Source organism: Lycorma delicatula, chromosome 10 (genome assembly GCF_047948215.1).
Source record: "Lycorma delicatula isolate Av1 chromosome 10, ASM4794821v1, whole genome shotgun sequence".
Lineage (NCBI taxonomy): Eukaryota > Metazoa > Arthropoda > Insecta > Hemiptera > Fulgoridae > Lycorma > Lycorma delicatula.
In genome coordinates, this window is record NC_134464.1 from 28,407,104 (window position 1) to 28,429,326 (window position 22,223).

General features: G+C 29.1%; 1 protein-coding gene across 1 annotated transcript; it reads right to left on the reverse strand.

Moving 5' to 3' along the window:
- Positions 1–211: 211 nt before the first annotated feature.
- Positions 212–20,697, reverse strand: LOC142331236 (endocuticle structural glycoprotein SgAbd-2-like). Its single transcript, XM_075376987.1, has 3 exons — positions 20,617–20,697; positions 11,217–11,521; positions 212–612 (listed from the first exon to the last, which is right to left on the reverse strand). The coding sequence occupies exons 1-3, from the start codon at positions 20,626–20,628 to the stop codon at positions 339–341; spliced, it is 591 nt and encodes a 196-aa protein (XP_075233102.1). The 5' UTR covers positions 20,629–20,697; the 3' UTR covers positions 212–338.
- Between the last annotated feature and the right edge of the window lie 1,526 nt (positions 20,698–22,223).

Genomic DNA, 22,223 nt, shown 5'->3' on the forward strand with positions numbered 1-22,223 from the left:
TGTAGCGGGCTCTGTAGGTTATGGTTATGTTATAAACAAAATTATTTTGGTTAATATATTAAGTTGAATGCAGTTTTCTGCACTGAAGGAATAGAAAATAAGAAAAAACCTTTAACTTTTTTTTTAGCATTTTATTATGAAATTATAAGTAAATTCAGTAGAAAAAAATGATTGCAAATTGATCAAACATTTTACAAAAACAAAAAAAAAAAAATATAAAAAATATTGCAATGGAAATACAGAAGACTAGTAATTATAAAGGTAATAATAATAATAGCAATTAAGGTATTTCATTTTTATTATTAAATAAACATTTTATTTAATATTGGAAATTATTTTCATTTTCTTTGTAATTCATCATCCTTTGATGGTGGTAATGAACGTAAATATTCCAAGCTCCTTGCAATTGCTGGAGGAATTGCTGGGGGAACAGGCAAATGAGCTCCTTCAGGATGGAATCCTGTTTCATCAGCAACAAATCTTACTTCAATTGGTGTACCATCAGGTGCTATGTACGCATAACCTCCTTGAATTACTTGGGCTTCATCTGGTGTTCCTGGATTTTTCAGTTGTCCTGATACAGATGATTTGATTCCATTTTCTGTTTCATATCTGTAAAAATTATCAAAAATTTTAAGTTTTATTAATGTATGAATGTGAATATTTAAAAAATGAAAGAATAATTTATTAAATTCATATTCTAGTAACAGGCTAACATATTAGTATCACTTTACTGCTTTTGATTATGTTTCTTACAAGGTTTTTTGCAGTGTCAATCAGATGAAATTACAACGTTTAAAATAATACTTAATTATATTATTTTTATTTTACAACTTTGTTTCTTGGTTTAAAAATAACCACTTCTTTTTTTTTTAACCTCCGGGACCACTGTTAGATACTGCTTCAGAGGATGAGATGAATGATAAGTAGCATGTGAAAATGCCATGCCTGACAGATTCAAACCCGGGACCTCCAGATGAAAGGTCAGGACGCTACTACTCGCGCCATGAAAGCCGGCAACAGCAACTTCTACAGGTTATAAGGTTGGAAAGCTATCACTATTCATGGCAAAATGTACCATTCTTGCCTTTTATTCTGAAGGCTTGGATTCAAATCCTAGTCAGGGATGGCATTTTTCACACACTATAAAGTACTTGTCTTATTTCATCATACAAAAAATAATGTAATCGTAATAGTAAATTAATCTTTAGTCAATAAGTGAATAAATAAATAAATAAATATATTTTTAGCAAGAAAAATTTTACAGCCTAAATGAAAGGAAATAAATTTCTTTCAAAGTAGAAACTAATGGATCTATTTAAAATAGAAATGAAGGATACTGGAGTAAATTTCGATTAAAGTGGACTAAGAATAACATAATCCATCATGTTTTGTAAGAGAGAGAGAGAGAGAGAGAGAGAGAGAATGAAAAAGAATAAAGCGATAAATAAATAAAAACTACCTAATAACTGCCAAACTGCCATATACAATAAAATTATTTAAATTTTTATTTAAAAAATAAATTTTAATTTATTTTTACGAATTTAAGTAAATCAAATAAAAAATTCCAACAAAAATTCCTAAAATTTTTTTGTTTTACATTTTTAATGGAGTTTTATGTGTAGCGGGATCTTGGACAAGTTAATTACAAAAAAGAGTAGTTTTTAAACATCCATTTCTCCACTTTCAAGAATTTTTCATATTCCATACTTGGAATATGAAAATGTTGGTTTATTATTGTATTTTTTATAAATTTTAGGTCTTAAATCTCTTTTAGGGAGAAAGAAGCTTTCTTCAGTAAGTAATGATTTTGAATATATTATGTAATATTCAATTTAGTCGTATAACCTATATTGTAATAAATACAAAATTCTGGTTTTATACTTTCTAACTGATTATGTCATAGAAGCATCTGTCGGAGTAAATGAAACAATGGATGTACACTCTTTTAAAGTAGTAAAATTAATATAAACTTGTCATAACATTACATTTGCGTAAAGTTAGAATGGCAGTCAATAAAAAAAAAAAAAAAGATTAAAAGTACCAAAAATATGTTATCAGTAGTTATAGTAAAGTCCTGGTTAGAAATTACAAAATGTAATTACAACAGAAATGTTATATAAATGTTTAATATAATAGATTTTTTCTGAAGACAACTCACAAATATTTTAAATTGAGACTTAAAATAAATTTTAATTAGGGTAAATATAGATTTATCTTGGAATTATCAATCAGTTCAGATATACTTTCGTAAATGAAGTCCCTTCAAAATATTTTTTCTTCCAGGCAAGTACTTGGTCTGAGTCATAACTTATCAGATAATGTGATAGTCCTAATTCATAGATAGTACTAATTCAGTAACAACCAATAAATTAAAATTATTACTGTTTAGTATTAATACTAAATAGAGTAGGGTAGCTCTTGAAAGAAAGACAAGACAAATATCACAAAACTAATTGTTCAGTACACCTTTTTAGCATTACAAAGCTTTATATAACACCTTATATTATTAGTGTAGGTATCAAGTACCTTTCAGATATAATAGATGTAATTATTAGATTATAAGAATAAAGCTCATTGACATTTACCTCCTTTTAATTACATTATTTGATTTCAAATCTTTTTGTAGATTTTTTAAATAGTTCAAAATGTGAATTTAGGTCAGTCCTCAGTGATTATAAAAATAAATTAACAAGAAGCAGACATATTATTTTAATTTAGATGCAACTGTTGTTTGCTTATTTTTCATGATTAATTATCCCATAAAGTTAAATCTTGTGCCGTGGAAATGTGAAATGGAAATTTTGTAGTGTAGAAATAATGGCATACATGACCAGGATTTGAACTGGGATCCTATAGATGAAACACCAAAACACTACCTCACCACCAATGGATTCGACTGTGTAATTATTATAAAAATCATTGAAATAAAAACATTTTTTCAGTTGTTTTCAGTGAAAATCATAAGAGCAAATAAAGTATTATTTTTTCCTTCAATAAACCGTTTTTGAGAATTTAAAAATACTAATTTTTATACTATTTTATTATTATTTTTTTAATTTTCCAAATCTTGAATCACTATAATATATATATACATTAAAATCCACTATTTGATGAAAAATACGGCCACACAGAGATATGTGTTGATTTTGAGAACGAAAAAATCGAAAATTAGGGCGTAAATGGTTCTTTTTATAGAAAGTAAATCAAAAATATCTCTAATACGATAAAAAATCAAATAAGTTTCTTCAATTTAATATAAACATTGCTATCTTTAAACAAAATTATTATAGTTAAAAAACAATTAAAATCAGAATATTCAATATTTAAATTATTAGTAATCATTTGTTACGTCTTATCTATTTTGAAACTGAATACATGTAAAATAAAAATACCATTTAATAAAAGTATAAAATAAATCTAAAACAGATAAAATGATTATAAATTATTGATGGAGAAATAAATAGTTTTACTTAGTCGGATAGTCTAATGTTGTATAATTTTTTTATATACCAATAGTTCGGTTAAATAGTATTCTGTACGTGTATATCAAACGCTTGTTTTTTTTGTAACAAAATTTTGCTACTGTAGTAGTCTGATATACGCATAAACTACGTGCTCGGTGATGTTTATTGTTATTCTGTTCATAGGGTTGTGCGCTTAATTAAGAACAACGAACTAAACGATCACACACGGAAACATCCGATTGATTTAGATCATAACCTTTAGTGGATAGGATAGGTTAGTGAACTCGAGTGCGTTAAATAAACCAATTTTAATGATGCAAAATGTTTCAACAGTAACCAGAAAATAATCAGTAAAAGGTAATATACAAATATATATAATTAGTTTATGAGATAGCATTAAAATAATAATTTTCTTTTTGTAATTATCAGAAATAATGTGTGTTGTCATAAACCTACCAACTACGAGTGTAACAAAAAACAAGTAGCCATTATACAATTAGCAAAGAATTTCTAATCGTGCCTATTTTTGTTTTTAGAATTGTTTCGTATGATAGTTATTGTTGTAAAATAATCATTTTTAAATTAAATTCTTTAAAATTTAAACTACATTATTTTTCATTAAAAAGTAATATGCCATAATTAGATGATTAGGCAGTAGAATACATTTAATATACAATTGTAATAATTTGGGCATCTTAACACATTATCTTCTTATGTTTGAAAAGTGAAAGAAATCGTACCAAAAATAATATACCTGTAACCTCCCCCGGACCCCAACCAGTAATTTAAAATAAATATTACAATATTTAACAATTTTTTTGTCTTCAAAATATAACCTGTCATCCGAAAAAAATAAGCAATATAATAACGTTTAAGAAATTGTGACCTCTTATTCCCCAATCATCTAGCTTTCGTAAATTAACAAAAACTGAAATATTACGATATTCAAACCATTGTAGTTTTCAAAAATTTGTTCTACCCTTAAAAAAAATAAAATTTATCATTTTTTTGTAAATTTTCACTTTGGAGGCTGGTGGTTTCTGCTAAGACCCTCCAGCCCCTAACCTCCAAATTAATAAAGACTGATATACAATGATATAAAAAAACATTTTTTTCTTTAAATATGTCCTCCCTCTAGAAAAAAATAACAACATAGGATCAAAAAGTTTGCAACTTAAATCCCTAAAGGTCTTTAATCTGATTTTAATCCCCTCGATTAAGAAAATATTCTATGATATTAGAACCATTTTGTAAAATGTTTTCTAAGTTTATAAAGCGGTAAAAAAACATAATTTTGAATAAGATGTAAAGGGTTTCATGGACCTCCAGCTTTCTATTCCCAACAATTAACAAAAAATGAAATACTATGATATTTTTCCTATTATTTTTCAAAATGTGTTTACTTTCAGAAAAAAATTAAAAAATGATAATTTTATTCTAGGGGTTCAGGCTTTTATTTAGTGTTTTAACTTTAAAAGGCCTCCGTCAACTAAAAGAAATTGAAGTATTATCATATCCTAACTGTTTTTGACGATGTATTTTATATTATGGCATTATCCAGTGTTGTTTGTTTTCAGAAGAAATTAAAAATATAGGTTTCCAGTACAGAAGGCTCCCTTTAACTTTCATGAGCTCTAATGTAACTGCCTAACCCCCATCCTGATAAAAAATTGAAATTCTGTAATATTTGATCGTTCATTTTCAATATTTGTTCTAGTCAGAAAAATAAAAATTAAAGAACGTAATTATATCTAAGAAATACAGATCTCCTGGAGCCTATACACTTCTACCCCGTCAAAAAAAAAAAAAAAAATGTAATATTTAGACCGTAGTTTTTCAAAACATATTTCACTAACAAATAAGTTTAATGATACATCTTTTTTCAATTTTTATTAAAATTAAAAACAGGTAGATATTAAATATGATCTGGCCCTCTTGCAGCCCGATACCGGTTCCTCTCTCCTTCCCTCAAGTAATCAAAATTGAGAAACTACTGTATTCGAACCGTTTATTTTAAAAATATATTTCAGTATTTAAAAAAAAAGTTGTTTCTGAGTTTCGCGCAATATAAGATCGATAACACAAACATAACCTCAATTCGACACAACATAACCTCAATTTGAGTTATTACTTCGGTGCCGTGATGGGATTGGGGGATGAGAATGAATTTTCTTTACGTTTTAAAGTATGAAGAGTACGAAAATATCATTCATGTATAAACTTTTGTGGCTCGAAAATCTCCAAATCTATTTGATCAATCTTATTAAAATTTAAATATACTGTACCAGTATATCTTAAAATTTGATGAAGATTGGTTGAGTCTTTCTTGAGTTACGCTCAATTTAAGGAAAATAACCGTAGATTGAAGTTATGTTAACTGTGTAGTAATGTATTTTTTATATGAGCTTATGAAGCGAGTCGTAATGATGAGCGAGTTGAAAATTGATGCTTGTATGTTAATTTAATTATTTCATCAATTTATGTTTATAATAATTTAATTTTTTTCGTTAATCGAACTTATTTACTGCATTGTACTCTGAAAAATCAGTGTGACTACGAAATAGTTAGGACATCGGAAACGAAACGTCCGGTCCTGTTGCGCTGAACTGCGAAAGAGATTTTTTTCATATGTTCTTCCTCCGGAAAAATTAAAATGCAAAATGTTAAATTAAAAGTTCATGCCCATTTTTCCCCTTTGGCCTCCAATCTTTTAGATATTGAAACTTGAAAAGAATTTGTTAAAATAATAATTATTCTTTTAAAACTGGGTTCTTATCGGTTAACTGCTCCAACGTATTTTTCTGTTTCAACGATTCAAACAATAATTGTAATCATTTTACATGTTAGCTATATATTATTTACTTAAATGTCATTATATTTTAAAATTATTGAAACAATTATTACGATTTCATATTTTTTCTCTGTTGACAGCAGCGCTTATCATTTTCAACTAATATCTTTTGAATACTTCTTGTTTTTATTCTAGTTAGTGTTTCAATTCAATTAAATCGGTTCAGAGTTTTTTGCTTCTAATTTACATTGTACGAAATGAACATTTGGCAGTTACCAAATACGGAACAGAACGCCGTGCAGTTCTTTATTGAGGCCGGGGTTTTACCAAAGCATCGCCTATGCCCAAAAGGTCATAACAGACGTCTGTAAGCGCTAGAGCTAGATGGCGTTGCAACCGTCGTGAATATCGGTTAGGTCAGCTCAATCCACCGGGTTTGTGTAGTGGTGAACGCATCTTCGCAAATCAGTTGATTTCGAAGTCGAAAGTTCTAAGGTTCAAATCCTAGTAAAGGCAACTGCCTTTACGAATTTGAATACTGGTTTGTGGATACCGGTGTTCTTTGGTGGTCTTTTCCCCTTCTTCTCCACGCGGACCGAATCCTGCAGTTAAGTATTATACAGCCCAGGGGAGTATCCTTTACTCTAACGGGCCTCTACGTCTCGGCCCGCCGGTCGGATCTCACTTTGAGCCCGCCTCAAACCCCCCCAGTGTAGGTTCCACCAGGCCCGACTATGCCGTCCCTGGGTCACCACTCCGGAAGCCGGGACTCGATCTTTTTCGCTCGGGGTTGCGAGAGTCCCCGTATTTCATCGCTACCGTCCATTCGTGTGAGCACGTGCAAACGAAAGCTCTGCATAGGGTTGTCCCTTATCCCCGAGCCTCCCGATCTTTCTCCTGAAAAACTCTCGTCACGAAAACCCTCTTTGGTGGTTGGGTTTCAATTAACCACACATCTCAGGAACGGTCGACCTAAGACTGTACAAGACATTTACATTCACACATATCATCCTCATTCATCTTCTGAACCACCTTAAGGTGGTTCCGGAGGCTAAACAGAAATAGAAAGAAAGAAAGGCTAGGTTAGGTTAAAATATTGATTTAAACAACGATTGTATGTGGCGAGTAGATAACCGATTAGTACTTATTTATTTAGTTTTTATACCAAAGACAGGATGACGCCCTATAAAATACTTCATTTCTTTTAGTCGTGCAAAATGTTATGCTTGTTCGAGGCTCGATCTCGGAACCGGATAGTTTTAATATTAAAACTGTGATATTTATAGATTTTTTATTATAATTTTATATTTGTATAATTATAAAATAATTTCTTCCTATTTCCTAATCTTAAAAACATAGCAGGATAGCGAATTACGTTACATCACGTATTAGCTGAAGAATACGATATATATATTTATTTATAAATTTTTATTTAAAATTTGCTTTGAGTAGATGTTATGTAATAAAGTGTAAAGGAAGGGAAACTCCTAGGTCTTATTAATGCATTTTTTATTTTTTTTGATAAAAAAATAAATTGTATTCTTTGAATACGCGTACAGAATATAAAATTTTAAGTCAAACAAAATATGACGTTTTTAAATATTTATGTATGCAATAGGTCTTATATATATTCCCGCAAGTTATTCAAATGTGGGATGTAAAGTATATATATATATATATATATATATATATATATATATATATATATATATATATAACCTTACTTCACAATAAAAGACAATGTTATTCTTGCAATAAATGTTTTAAATATTATTACTTATTACCATCAGACAATACATTGTTACTGAAGAAGCTTCATGTTTTATTATCATAACAATATGCTTATATTATAAAACCGGATTTTGAATGGAATAACATTTATTTAATGGCTAACTGTCTTTCTTGCTTTTTTCCTAGCTAAGATATTTTTAAATCACAATGAAAACAGTTTAAACTAATGAAAGTAAATATTTTCTTTCTTTCTTTTTACAAGTATAATATTAAGAAATATCCATACAATTATTTTTAAAAAGAACAGGTTTTTTTGTATTTATATTATATATTTTATGGGTTTTTTCTGACTAGAAATGTAATATGATTGGCCTCATATAAATATTCGTAATGAAAAGTTCATAATGGTTTTTATTTTATTTAAAATCACTTTTTAATTAATATATGTAATTAATTTTATTTGGAAATTTTTGTTAAAAAAAAAAATGCTGTGAAGAAAAGAGTTAAGAAGTATATTTTTGAAACTTCATTTCGTTTTTTGTCCGACTGAAACGCGCAATTCTTTGATTTTTTTATCGTCCTAGTAACTGTTTAATAACAAATATTTTTCCTCATTATCCTCATCAAATTTAGGGATATTTTTCGGTAAGCGGGTACAACTTTCTTGACATTAAATTATTATAAAATAAGACAAAAATAGGTGGACTTGGAAATGTAGTAGAAATTGATGAGTCTGTTTTCTAAAAGAAAATATGGTGGAGGACAACTTAGGTGAACGCGTCTTTCCAAATCAGCTGATTTGGAAGTCGAGAGTTCCAGCGTTTAAATCCTAGTAAAGGCAGTGATTTTATACGGATTTGCATACTAGATCGAGGATACCGGTGTTCTTTGCTGGTTGGGTTTCAATTAATCACACATCTCAGGAGTAGTCGAACTGAGACTGTACAAGACTATATTTTACATTCATCCTCTGAAGTAATACCTGAACGGTATTTCCCGGAGGCTAAACAGGAAAAAGAGAGAGAGGTTATTTGGTTAATTTTTGAAAAAAAAAGGAAAAAAGTGGTACCAGCATACCGAAAAAGTAAAAATTTAGATATTTTTCGACGAAAGTTGTACACAGCTATAATATATGTTTTTAAAGTAATATCTGTTGCAGTTAGAAATTGTTATTTTGCAGATTAAAAATAAACTGGTGGGTTCGGCTTGATTTTTATCCTGAAGAATGATTTTTAGAAATAAATAATTTCTCTTATTTTTCGTTTATTTATTGAAATAATTTTTTGCTTGATAATATCACAACATATGGTTGAAGTTTGTACTTGGAATATGAAAATGGATTTTTATAGCGCTTGAAAAATGTCATGCCTATATATATTTAATGCGATTCATTAATCATTAACAAAATTTTTTATACTATTTTATTATAATCTTTATAATACATGTTGCTTTTCTTAAAGTTATTAAAAATAAAACAAAATTAAACATTTTTTGACTTCTAGTAAATAGTACCTTTAATATCATTATTCACATTTTATGAATTACTGTATCGGAAAGATACCACAATTTTTACATCCCTTGCCTGTAGCTCTTTGGCTACTGTGTAGCAATTATGAATATATAGAGAAAGTATATAGATCGGTCCAAAATTTAGAAGTGAAAAGTTTCGCGAATTTGACGTAAGCTCAAATACTTAAAAAAAAAAAAAAATAATTTCCGGTAGAGGTATGTACGTACATACGTGTGTTGACGTGTATTTTAATTAATATTTCCAAGCTATCTCAACATAAACTCTTCGAAAATTGCTGAAAGAAAGTTTTTTACGTAAGATATTGATGACATTAAATTTAGGCCAAAATTAAAAAAGGAGGATGGTTAGTTTCTACCATTTTGAATTTTTGACTTTTTGTATTGTAGAGGTACTAATAAATTGAGTTTAACATTAAGTTACTAAAAATTCCAAAGTTTTAAGTCAATCGGATTTATCGGGGGAGGGGATATTCAACATTATTTCTAAACAGTTTTTGCCCCATATCTCGAAAATCCGTTTACCAATGAAACTGAAATTTGGCACAGTTATTGATTCCAACTTTGACCTGAGTTTCGACTCCAATGGACAAGAGAGCATCACGGTAATCATATCCCCCCCTTAATAGCTCTCTTTCTCTTTAGCATCCGGAAACACCATAAGATATTACTTCAGAGGATTATATGTATGAATGTAAATGAAGTGTAGTCTTGTACAGTCTTAGGTCGATCATTCCTGTAATATATGGTTAATTGAAACCCACCGCCAAACAACACCGGTATTGACGATCTAGTATTCAAATCCTAGCCTTTACTAGGATTAGAAAATAACAACAGTGATGTTTTCCTTTTATGCCTGTTTATAAACCGTTTAATGTTATGAAGAAATAACTTTACTAAGATATAACTTACTAAGAAATAGCGTCTTCTCAAATCAGCTGATTTGGAACTCCAGAGTTCCAGCGTTTAAGTCTTAGTAAAGTAAGTTATTTTTACACGGATTTGAATACTAGATCGTGGACACCGGTGTTCTTTGGTGGTTGGGTTTCAATTAACCGCACATCTCAGGAATAGTCGAACTGAGACTGTACAAGACTACACTTCATTTACACTCATACATGTCATCCTCTGAAGTATTTTCTGAATTGTAATTACTGGAGGTTAAACAGGAAAAAGAAAGAAAGAAAGATCGTGAATACTGGTGTTCTTTGGTGATTGGGTTTCAATAAACCACATATCTCAAGAATGGTCGACTTGATACTTCACAAGCTATACTTCAATTATATTCATACATATCATCTTTGAAATAATACCTTACTTTGGTTCCGGAGGCTAAACAGAAAAAGAAAAGAAAATGACTGCAATACTGAACAAGTATAATGTTGCATATTAGAATACTAAGTCCTCCGGAATAACGAATCGGTATTTATTTTTTCGTACCTAAGATGCTTTTCATGCGCCTCGGCCATAAAAAGACTGAAATAAATAATTTAAAGCCACAAATTAAGCATAAAATTCTCTACCTTAATTCCTAAGCATAAAAATAATAGCCCTCATTTTGTTACTGTGGCAACATAGATTTAATGTTGTAATTTTTTGCATTAAATTTTTTAATTTTTTCAGTCTTTGTAATTCTTTACATTAATGATATCATTATAATACTAAAAGCGTAAAAAAAATGTTTAATACAAAATACTTACTCATAGTTGAAAGAGCCATCATAATTTACTTCTGAAGCTTGTTTAACAATAACGAAATAGGCGTTTGGTGATTCCTTGACGGCGGGCAATGGTTTGTAAATTCCCGGTGTTGGCGATGGTACAATAGGGGCTGGTGATGCAAAAACCGGTGGTGATGGGGAAGCAAATATCGGTGCAGGAGTAGATCCTCTGAACGGTTGCGGCCTAAAAGGTTGTGGTTGACTGAATGGTCTCAAAGGTGGAGCCGCTGAAGATGGAAATTGTGGTGCTGCAATAGAGCTACCCACAAGGGCTACAACCATTACCTGTAAAAAAAAAAAAAAAAAAAAAAAAAAATAGAAAATTGTACTATTGTTTTTTATACATAAAAAAAGGAAATTTTTAGGAATACTTGAAAAAGAGAACTTTTGAATCGCAAATTAATTAAAAATATCTATCGTTTTATGTAAATATAATATATATATATTTCTTTAATTCAATGATTCTAACTAAAGTCGGCGTGCATACCGTGTTTAATTCGTGCTGGAATGTCGATAATAGTGGAGGTGGTCGATACTAACTCAACTAGTTTCATTTCACAACTTACGTAGAACAAGTTTCGCTTGATACGGTTAACAGACTGGTAAAGCTGTAAAGCTTAACGCACCAGATACCTAGTCAACCGGGCGATAGTGTTCGAGACCCAGACAGACCGGCTTACGTTTTTCATTTTAAATATTACTCATTTATTTAATTTTACCGCTCACCTGTGACGTCACAACATAGTAGTCGACTACAAGAGCATTTTTTGGGGTAGGGGTACGATTTTGCAAAAAACGTTTTTGACAAATATTGTTATTTTTTAATTGTTAACAAATGTGCCTAAGAAAAATATGACTTTAATTAGGTGAAATCTCTAGATACTGAGGGGTGATGTTGGTGTGTAGCCTCACCCTCTTGACCTTTTAAGTTGAAATTTTAATGGCATCAATGCCCTATATATAGATGCAATTTGACCAACCTTGGTCAAAATCGATCCAGTAGTTCTGGTGATGTAAGGTGATTTAGAGGCCAACACCGAACATACCCACGTATACGAACATTAACTTCCGGAAATTTTTCAACCGGCTGTCTGGTTTTTGGGTTCCTTAGGTGGTAGAACGTCAAGATCCGGTGAAACCGGTGTATGTCCAAATTGGACCGATTACAAAACCGGTACTTTACCTCCTAGAGCTATAACTCTATCTAGACGGGAAAGTAAAAGACGATTATTTATATGAATATGATTTTAGAAGATATTTACATGACTATTTTTATCGTCACAAGATTTATCAATTGTGTTTGTGATAAAATGTTAATAAACCCTTTACAATACGGGTGAATAATATATTTGGTTTGCTTTACGTCTTTTAACTTATTATCTTACTTTTTCTAAATCTGTAGATTGTAAAAATTCCATTTTTTTCGTGTAAGTTGAGATTGTGGTTTTTTCATTTAATATTTTGAAAGTTGATATTTTTTGTATTCGTGTCCACTTTCTATGAGAAATTTGCGTATATTCTGATATTTTTGTGTATATATTTTTTATATCTGTGTGAAAATGGACGTTCTGTTTGTCCTATGTAGTATATACTGCAGTTATCACTGACACTGCAGCAACATACAGGACCAAGCGTCATCTGTAACGTCACTTTAAAGGTGCTGTGCAGTAGTTACACAAAGATTTTCTAGAAGCATTACATAAATTTCACGCGTTTTCAAAATATCATGCATTTATAAAACGAAATTTATTTTTTTTTAAATTGAATTTTTTTGAATAGCTAATCATACTATTCCCCGAATATGAAAATTAAGTTATGCATTTTAAACCTTTTATGATTTCGTTACTGTAGTTATTTTTAACGAATATTAAAACACGAACATATTTTTAAAAAATTCTTCATAACCATATTAAAAAAAAGTTCAAGAAACATTTACCGCTTTGTATTGTTAAGAAAAATAAAATTTACAAATCAGTATGTCGGAATTTATTGATGACTAAAAGAGATTCTATATTTATTACATCATGTGATATTTATATTTGTCGTGATGGATTACGTAAAATTTGTCTTATGGCAGTTTAAAGGTGTGCCTTGATAGACTGTATTTTTATTCTTCTAACGATTATGATACGAACATGATGAGTCACATTTTAATAATAAATAAACTTTATTATTATTTTTTATTCTAAAGCAATATATAAATCTAATATTTTTTTTATTTTAATTTAATTTCGTTAAAAAAAAAAACTGTATTAAGAATAATTAACAATGATAAAAAAGATATCGAAATAAACTATCGAAAGGAAATGCTCAAAAATCTTAACTAGTTACGCATTTCGATTGTTAAACAAACATTATCCGTATTTAAAAAACGATTGTTAAAAGAATAAATTTGAAGGAAAACAAAAAAAAACCAACACTGAAATGTTTACAAATTTAGTTAAATTCTACAGTTAAGTTGTCATTAAATAACAGTGTAGTACAGAATTTGTATTTTTATTTGAAAATTCTTACCTACCGATTGATGTTTTTTCCATATGTTAGGGGTGATGAGGGAAGCTTAACTCCAGATTTTTAACATCCCCCTCCCATAGATTATTGAAAAACTCGAAAAGTTTTTGAAATGCGTTTTTCTCTGAATCTATGTATTTTAGAGAAAAGTTTTTCAACCAAAAAATGTAGAGGACATTCTCCTCTACAATTTGAAGTTATGCCGTATAATTTGAAATTGAAATACTAGATGGCGCTACATTTGTAAAAAAACGTGTTTTTTCGGTTATTTCACCGGAAAAAATTGTTTTTCGTTTGTATTGCATTTGGAAAAGTTGTTAATATCAAAAAAACAGACAACTTTTATTTAAACAATTTTCTTGTACGACTTACCGTTTTGGAGCTGTAGCTTGTGAAAGTATGAAAATGTTGTGAATTGGGCACGTGTTCGAAACCGGTCTAATGGCTGAACAATGCCGATCTCCTCGGCTACAGTAACAATAGGACCGCTGCGTTGCTATTGTACCGCTATAACTCTGGAATGCTAAGTCTATGGAACGTTTGTGGTTATAACCACCTTTAGTGGTTATACATAAGTGAAAATTGTGGTATTTATAAAAAAAAATAAATACTGTAAAATATTACTGAAATTACTTGTTTCAGAAAATAAACTTTAAATAGATTGTGATACCTATCGTGAAAAATTAATACCTTTTTCATTCTATTGACAATGTAGGTAATAGTTTATCAAATTTTCACGATAATAGATATAATATTAAAATATAATTAAATGGAAGGGGGTTTTCAAATTGAGCGCATTAATCCGACAGGTTGTGGTGGCGAAGTTTATATATTTTTCAATTTTTCAAGCGTCTTGTTTTCAGTAGCTTATAACAAATCATCATGAAATGCTACACGCCTCAACTATGTTTACAAATCATAAAGATTTATTATCGAAATATGGAATCGGTTACAGCTGTGCATCGTGTGCTGAGCGGTATTTATGATGTGCACAAACAAAAGCACAATTCGTAGTTTGATTAAAAATTTCGAAGAAAAGTATTTAATTTTGAAACACCAATTCACATAAGAAATGTAAAAATCATGAAAATATTGGTGTTGTAAGCACAAATGTTCGTGAAAATCAAAACTTATCGATGTTACACCGTTCATAAGAATTGGGCCTTTCTTCAACAACATTATGGCGAAATTTTGCGCAAATATTTTCTTTTAAAACCGAATAAGATTCAACTAACTCAAGAATTAAAGCTACGGAATCATTCTTTGCATCAACGGTTTTCTGATTGAACTCTAGAGCATCTCGAAGTGGATCCAAATTAAAAAAAAAAAAAAAAATCATCTTTCAGATGAGGCAAAATTTTAGCTTGATGGCTTTGTAAATAATCAAAATTGCCATATTTGAGATGATTCCAAAACACAAATGATTTAACAGCGACCATTATATCCAACAAAAAATCACTCTTTGTTGCGGATTATAGGCTGGTGGCAGCATTGAGCAAATTTTTTTCGAACATGTGCAAGGAGATGTTGTTGCAATAGATGATGAACGTTGTCGAGTTATGATTAGTGAATTTTTTTTTTTTGCAAGTTGGAGAATTTGGATTTGAATGAAATATGGTTTTAATAGGATCGTGCCATACAAATGAATGTAAGATGCGCGTGATCTGTTACCGTAATTATTTATTAATTTTATAGAGAACGTTTCTCTGGATGTCCAGTGATGTTTTTTAAGTGGAAAATATTTAAATAACCGATTTAAAGCTAATTAAATTTTTTGTAATCATTGCTTGGGTATATAACAGAACAATATATATTATCATCACATTCTGGTATTATAAATACTTTGGAGAAAAAAAATTAAGAAAAATAAGCTAGTATAAAAAATAACACTGCATATTCTTGCATTCCAGAAATCCTTCTTAGTAGTGTTATTATATAGTTTCTTTTTATTAGGTTTTTGTTTTTTAAAAAGTGATTTCTTTTCTAAACGGGTAACGGTTTTCGTATAACTGTTCATATAAAAAAAAATAAAAATAATAAATAAACCAAACTAAAACTATTAAAAAAAAAAAAAATTAAAATGATAGTAATTTAAAAAATTTTGACTTTTTGAAATCGGTACTAAATAAAGAATTAAAATATTTTGTTGTTCTTAATCTGAAATCGACATTGAAAATGGAAATTTAAAGAATAATTGAAAAACTATTATTTATATCGTATTATATATTTTTATGTGGTGTATTCTAAAAGTCGGGATTTTTTATTATTTTTAATGTTTGTTTCGTTTACGGTGGTATTTATAAACATTAACCCACCGGCTTGGTCTAGCGGTGAATGCGTCTTCCCAAATGAGCTGAACTGGAAGTCGAGAGTTCCAGTTCAAGTCCCAGTAAAGTCAGTTATTTTTACACGGATTTGAATACTAGATCGTGGATAACGGTGTTCTTTGGTGGTTGTTTTTCAATTAACGACACATCTCAAGAATGGTCGAACTGAGACTGTACAAGACTACACTTCATTTACACAAATACATATCATCCTCTAAAGTATTATCTGAAAGGTAATTACCAAAGGCTAAACAGGAAAAAGAAAAGTACATTAAATATATGATTAATAAGTAATTATCATTAGATAAAGTTACGATTTATAACATTAATCATTTTTAATATTTAATTTACCTTTCATTTTAATCTTTTTGTTTCTTTTTTTAAATTGTTATAAAACAATATTTTATAAGTATTAACAATCAAAATATTATATTTTGATTTTTGTAAATGGTAAAACTAGCTTTTCTACAGATTTATTTTAGTATCTAGTAATAATTCTTATTTTGTTGACAGCGACATTTAAAATTTTGTGATCAGATGTTTAAATAACTTTTCCCTGAACGGGTCAGTTAACCTTTTTTTAACTTGTCATCAAAATATCTGCTGGTTTACGCGTAATTTTTAAAATTTGTATACAGAGGATTACGTAAATATTAGTTGTAGTTAACATTTGTTTGTTTATTTATTATTATCAGGTTTTTTCTTTCAATTTTAAAAAATTTATTTACCCATCTATTTATTTGTGCGAAGTTGTTTGTTGTTTGTTTACATTAAAGTAACGTCTGTAGTACCTATATATAGCATACATAAATTTTAGTCATTAGTATTTCTAAATTGCTTATGTCATTTTTTCACTTTCAGTAATATTTGAGTAACATATATTTTATTTTTATATATACGGTTACGTATTAACCTGTATTATGTAAATTTATGTATAAATTCTAAATATTATTTTACAGATACATTTAAATGTCTATAAAAATAACTTCCTATTAAGTTATATTTAGTATATGCTAAATGTTTTGGGGTTATTATTTTATTAAACTATTTAAGAAAGAAAAAGATAGTTATATTTATATTTAATTTATTTAAAGGAGTATAATTTTTGGTGCTTGCCACACAATAGTATGTAACACCAAGAGTACACAAAATTATGGATAATCTTGGGTTGTTAACAACAATTTCACTTCGATAAGTTGTAATATTTATTATGAGATTTTTAAAATAAAGGTTTAAAGTTAGAGAATTGATTTTTCAACTACTACCTTGCCCCTAAATCTAGAATGAGAAAAATTAGTTGATTTTTTTTTGGTTTTAAAAAGTGAAACAATTTTTGTTATTTTCAGGACTCAAAGAATAATCTGAGTTAATAGTTTATCTATATATATAAAAATGAATGTTTGTCTGTCTGTATGTCTTTTATGCCTTCCTAAACCGTTCATCCGATTGCGATGAAACTTTGGTAAGTTGTTGTGCGCACGCCCCGGCGAAGGTTTCTGAATTAGTTTGGACCTGCTAGGGGGCGCTGGGGTTGAGATATATTCGAAAAATTGTATTTATTGTCCGATTTGGCTCATATTCAAAATATATATTAGTTACGTAAAAAGGAATATTTTGCAAAAATGGACCCAATAGGTGGCCCTGGGGACGAGAAATTTCGAAAAATTGTACTTATGGTCCGATTTGGTCCATATTCAAAATATGTGTTACATGGAAACAAATATCCCTGCAAAAAATGGACCTGCTAGATACCGCTGGTGTTGAGATATTTTGAAAAATTGTATTTATGGTCGATTTGGCTCATATTCAGTATATATATTAGTTACGTGAAAAGAAAAAGTTTTGCAAAAATTATACCCGCTATGTGGAGACGGTGTAGAGATATTTACGAAATAAACAAAGAAACAAATATACAAACAGACTTTCTTATTTATATAATATATATATGGGTATATAGAAAATATAGGGTTACCCGTGCGGGTAAGAAAATTTAAAATTAAAATTTTTTAAATTCGTCCGGAAGATCTCGCAAGCAAAACTGTACCTAAGCAAAAAGAAAAAACCCTGAAGATCTAGCAGGAAAAATATCTAAGCTCTGACACTTTCCTAAGTGGTCAGAAAACGATTGCGAAAAGTGAACTAGTGAATAAAGAGAAAAAAAAATAAAAATAATTGTTTAACAAACTTGCATAATTAAGATAATAAAATTTTATTAAAAATTTGTGAGTTGTGCGCACGTCCGCGAAGGTGCCTGAATTAGTTTGAACCCGCTAAGTGGCGCTGGGGGTCGAGATATTTCGAAAAATTGTATTTATGGTCTGATTTGGCTCATATTTTTCTAAAACGACAAAATACTGGTCAGCACACAATTAATCATATGTAACCATATAGCAAGGGCGAAGCCGCGTCGAGGATGCTAGTTATTCATAAATGAAGGTTAACAAATTCAAATTTTCGATTGGAACAATTCATCTCTTTCATTTAGTCTGTATTCGGGGGTAACATAATTGTTGTAATAATTCTGCAAATATAATTTTGCCAGTGATATAATTTCAACTTATTTAAAAACATACTAATTAATATATCTTATGACACAGAAATATCATAAATAAATAAATTTATTGGTTCTTTATTTGTTTATTAACGAATTTAAAAAATAAATTTTAAACATTAATTAAAAGAAAAATGGAAACAAAAATATTAAATATATTTATATAATTCACATAATTTTACAAATTTGAAAACTTTTTTATTCCTTCAAATTGGAGAACAAATTTTTTTTTGCTTGAGTGTTTTATGCAGTAGGTATGCTCCATCAAAAAAAATCTTAATTTATTAAAAAAGATTAAAATTTAAAAAAAAAATTACTTGGATTAGAATTGTTAATTTCATATAAGTTATATTAATTATTTGGCAAGTTTTGGAGTGGAGCGGATAGTTAGCAGTAATCAATCTTCCCATACTGGAAGTCGATAGTTTGAGGTCTGATCAAACCAGTAATAATTTCTTACGAACGTTCCTCAATATTTTCCTAGGCTATTCTTCTATTTGTTAATTTAAAAAAATATTTTGGCGTGGCGATCCATGGATGTAATAAGATACGGTTTCGGCCTGCGTGGCGCGAGTGGCAGCGTCTCGGCCTTTCATCCCCGAAGGCCCCGGGTTCGAATCCCGGTCAGGCATTCATTTAATTTTCTGAAGCAATACCTAACGGTGGACATGGAAATTAAAAAAAAAAAAAAAACTACGGTATACTTTATACTGGAACAAAAAAACGCGGTTGTGTACGGATCCTAAAACAAGAAAATTGTTCTGTAAATATATTTGGAGATTTCTTGAACATCTTTTGAATGTATAAAAAACAAATAATCATTAATTGGATGAAAAATTGTCAAATAAAATAAATTTGTTGTCAAATAAAAAAAAACATTACCTAATCTATTTTGAAAGAATTAATATTTCAAATAAGGAAAAATGTTCAAACAAATAATATTTATATTCATTTTTCCAGAATTATAAATTTAATAGAATTTAGTTTAAAAATAGAAGTTTTTAGTACCAGATCCCTAAAAGGAAAGTACTTAGTAAGCGGTAACTGTTATAATCTTTCCCTGATTGAACTATCTATGGTTTATTATCACCTATAAACCAAACAGTAACTTTAATCTACTTAACTGATCGTAATATTCAAAACAATCATTAAATTGTAAAACCCAAAACTCGGTTACTGTTTCTGTATATTCTTTAAATGAGCGTAGTTAATTAATTTAAAAAAAAAATAAACTTTTAGGACAAGTATTTTGTTTTAAACATAAGAAGTAATTCCTACAGAAAAATTAATATTTTCAGTTAAATAATATTTTTGTTTTTTTATAAAGAGAATTTTTTAACGAAAGATACACTTTTTTCTATTATTAAAAGAAAAATGAAATAATTAGTTAATGGTTGATATTTATTTAATCCGTCCGTTTACATCGTGAGCATTCTGTTTATCGATAAGTATAAGTAGTTAAGTATAAGTATAAGATATATTATAATCCGTGTGCTGTGGATGTTCAAACACAATGTCATAAAAAAATAATCTCTATGTAATTAAACAATTAATAATACTATATTCACGTATTTTTTAGTAAGATAATTTAATTAATAAATTTAAAGAAATGAAATAAATGTATAACATAAAATTTCGGAGAAAAATATTTAATCACGATTTTCACAGATTTTAAATATCAACTTCTCGAAACATATGAACGAATTATTTAAAATCTTCACTAGTTTTTTGTTTAAAAAAGATAAATAATATGTAATTTATTAAACCAATTTCTTTTTTCCACAAATAAACCACTTATCCTATAAAAATCCTTTTTCATTTTACGCACTGTTTTACGAACACAAATAAAATCGATTATATTCACTCATTTAAATCGATATGTATACATATATATATATATATAATTATATCGATTAAAATTAAACGTAAAATAGTAAAAGATAAATAAAATTACGAAAAAGTTTTGAAAATGTACAAAAAAACATACTCACCAAGGTATACATGATGAGTGTTGTGGTTTACAGAAGAAGTGTAAAATTTGCCGGATAAAAATTCCTTATATACTAAACGGTCGTTTGTATTTGGTGTATGTATCAACTATCGGGGGGGATCTTCCTAATGTACTACGATATCGATAAAAAAACAAAGTTTAAAGAAGTGGGGGGAAGCGTAGTATAAACTAATGGTGACATAAATGTTTAATCCTCCTTAAAAAAAAAAAAAAAAATATGTATGATCACTACTAGCAATCTCACGGATCCCACCACCGGGTCGGGAAGGAGTCATATAATAATAATTTTAATATTTCAAAAATAAAAGAAAGGTCAAACAGTTAAACAATATTTACATATATATCTGTTATGTTAAGGGGGGTTGAGTGTGTTAAAAGTAAAACCTTCCTCCCCCACTTTACAGGTCATGTCTTTACTTTCCGCCGCCTCGCCGCTCTTCTTAGATCAATGAGGGCCAATATTATTTTAAATAGTAGAGGGGGGAATTAAGGATCATTCGTATAACGTAACAAAGATTCTTCTTTCGTACCTGATCCAACTTATATATTGATCAAGCTGGCCGTAGATTATTATTTTAATAGAATAAAAGAACTTTTGTCGTATTACATTATTAAACACGTGTGTGCGTATATGTATTACTATACATTGTAGTATGTGTACTCGCGTACACGAGTGTACATTTCAATGAACAACCTGAAGACTGTTTAGTTTTTACATTTTTTTTATTAACCATAATCCTTGAACTATTGCGAACTTTTAATCCCTTAAAGATAGTCAACTATTAAAATTTATATTTATGTATGTTATATATAAATATATATTTCATCTTACGTGGTCAGTAGGATATGTTTTTTACCTGTTTTCTCTCAGTGACTAATAGGTTTTTCTTTTTTTCTAATTTCTTCTTTTTTAAAATTTAATTATAGCAAATAACATGTGCATCCTTATTGCTTATATTACATATTACATTGAAAAAAAGGAAAAAAGCAACGGTATTACTGAAGTATCTCTACAATTTTTTTTTCTTCCTTTTTAGTTAGAAACTAGCTACAGGGCATGCCTATGGTACGCCTCCGTAGCTAGGCTCTCCGGGCGGGTTGGCCTAGCGGCCGGCGTCTCGGAATGAGATTATTAAATGTCCAAAATTGATTACCTCTTGTGTAAAAATATTTATTTTTTTGAATGATGAAAATTTACGTAACGATAATTTCTAGAGTTAAATTAGAAATTTAACTCTAGAAATGGATAATAACGAATCGAGATTTTCCGCTAGTGATCAGTACATTTCGGTGCCTACTTTTTGGTTACAGTGCATTATTTTATGAAAAAAAAAACAATCGCATAAATGAATAAAAAAAAAAAAATGTAAAAAAATTGTTTAAATACTACTCTTAAATTAAACGCACTAAAAGGTAAAAAATAGTTTTGAACGGTATTTCAGAATGAATTTGACAAGTTTTGATGGTGATATGTAAGGTTATGTGAAAGTCATTGCTATAAACTAAACATTTGATGTTTTTGCCAATTTTTTTCATATGCTGGATTAATGGGGCCTAAAGAGTGAGGTGCTGCAGCACCCCACTTTT

What these genes read in the sequence shown, in the direction of transcription:
- LOC142331236 (XM_075376987.1), bottom strand. An exon ending in GATGGCTCTTTCAACTATGA is followed by an intron (nt 613 to 11,216) that starts GTAAGTATTTTG and finishes TAATTTTTACAG; the next exon opens with ATATGAAACAGAAAATGGAA.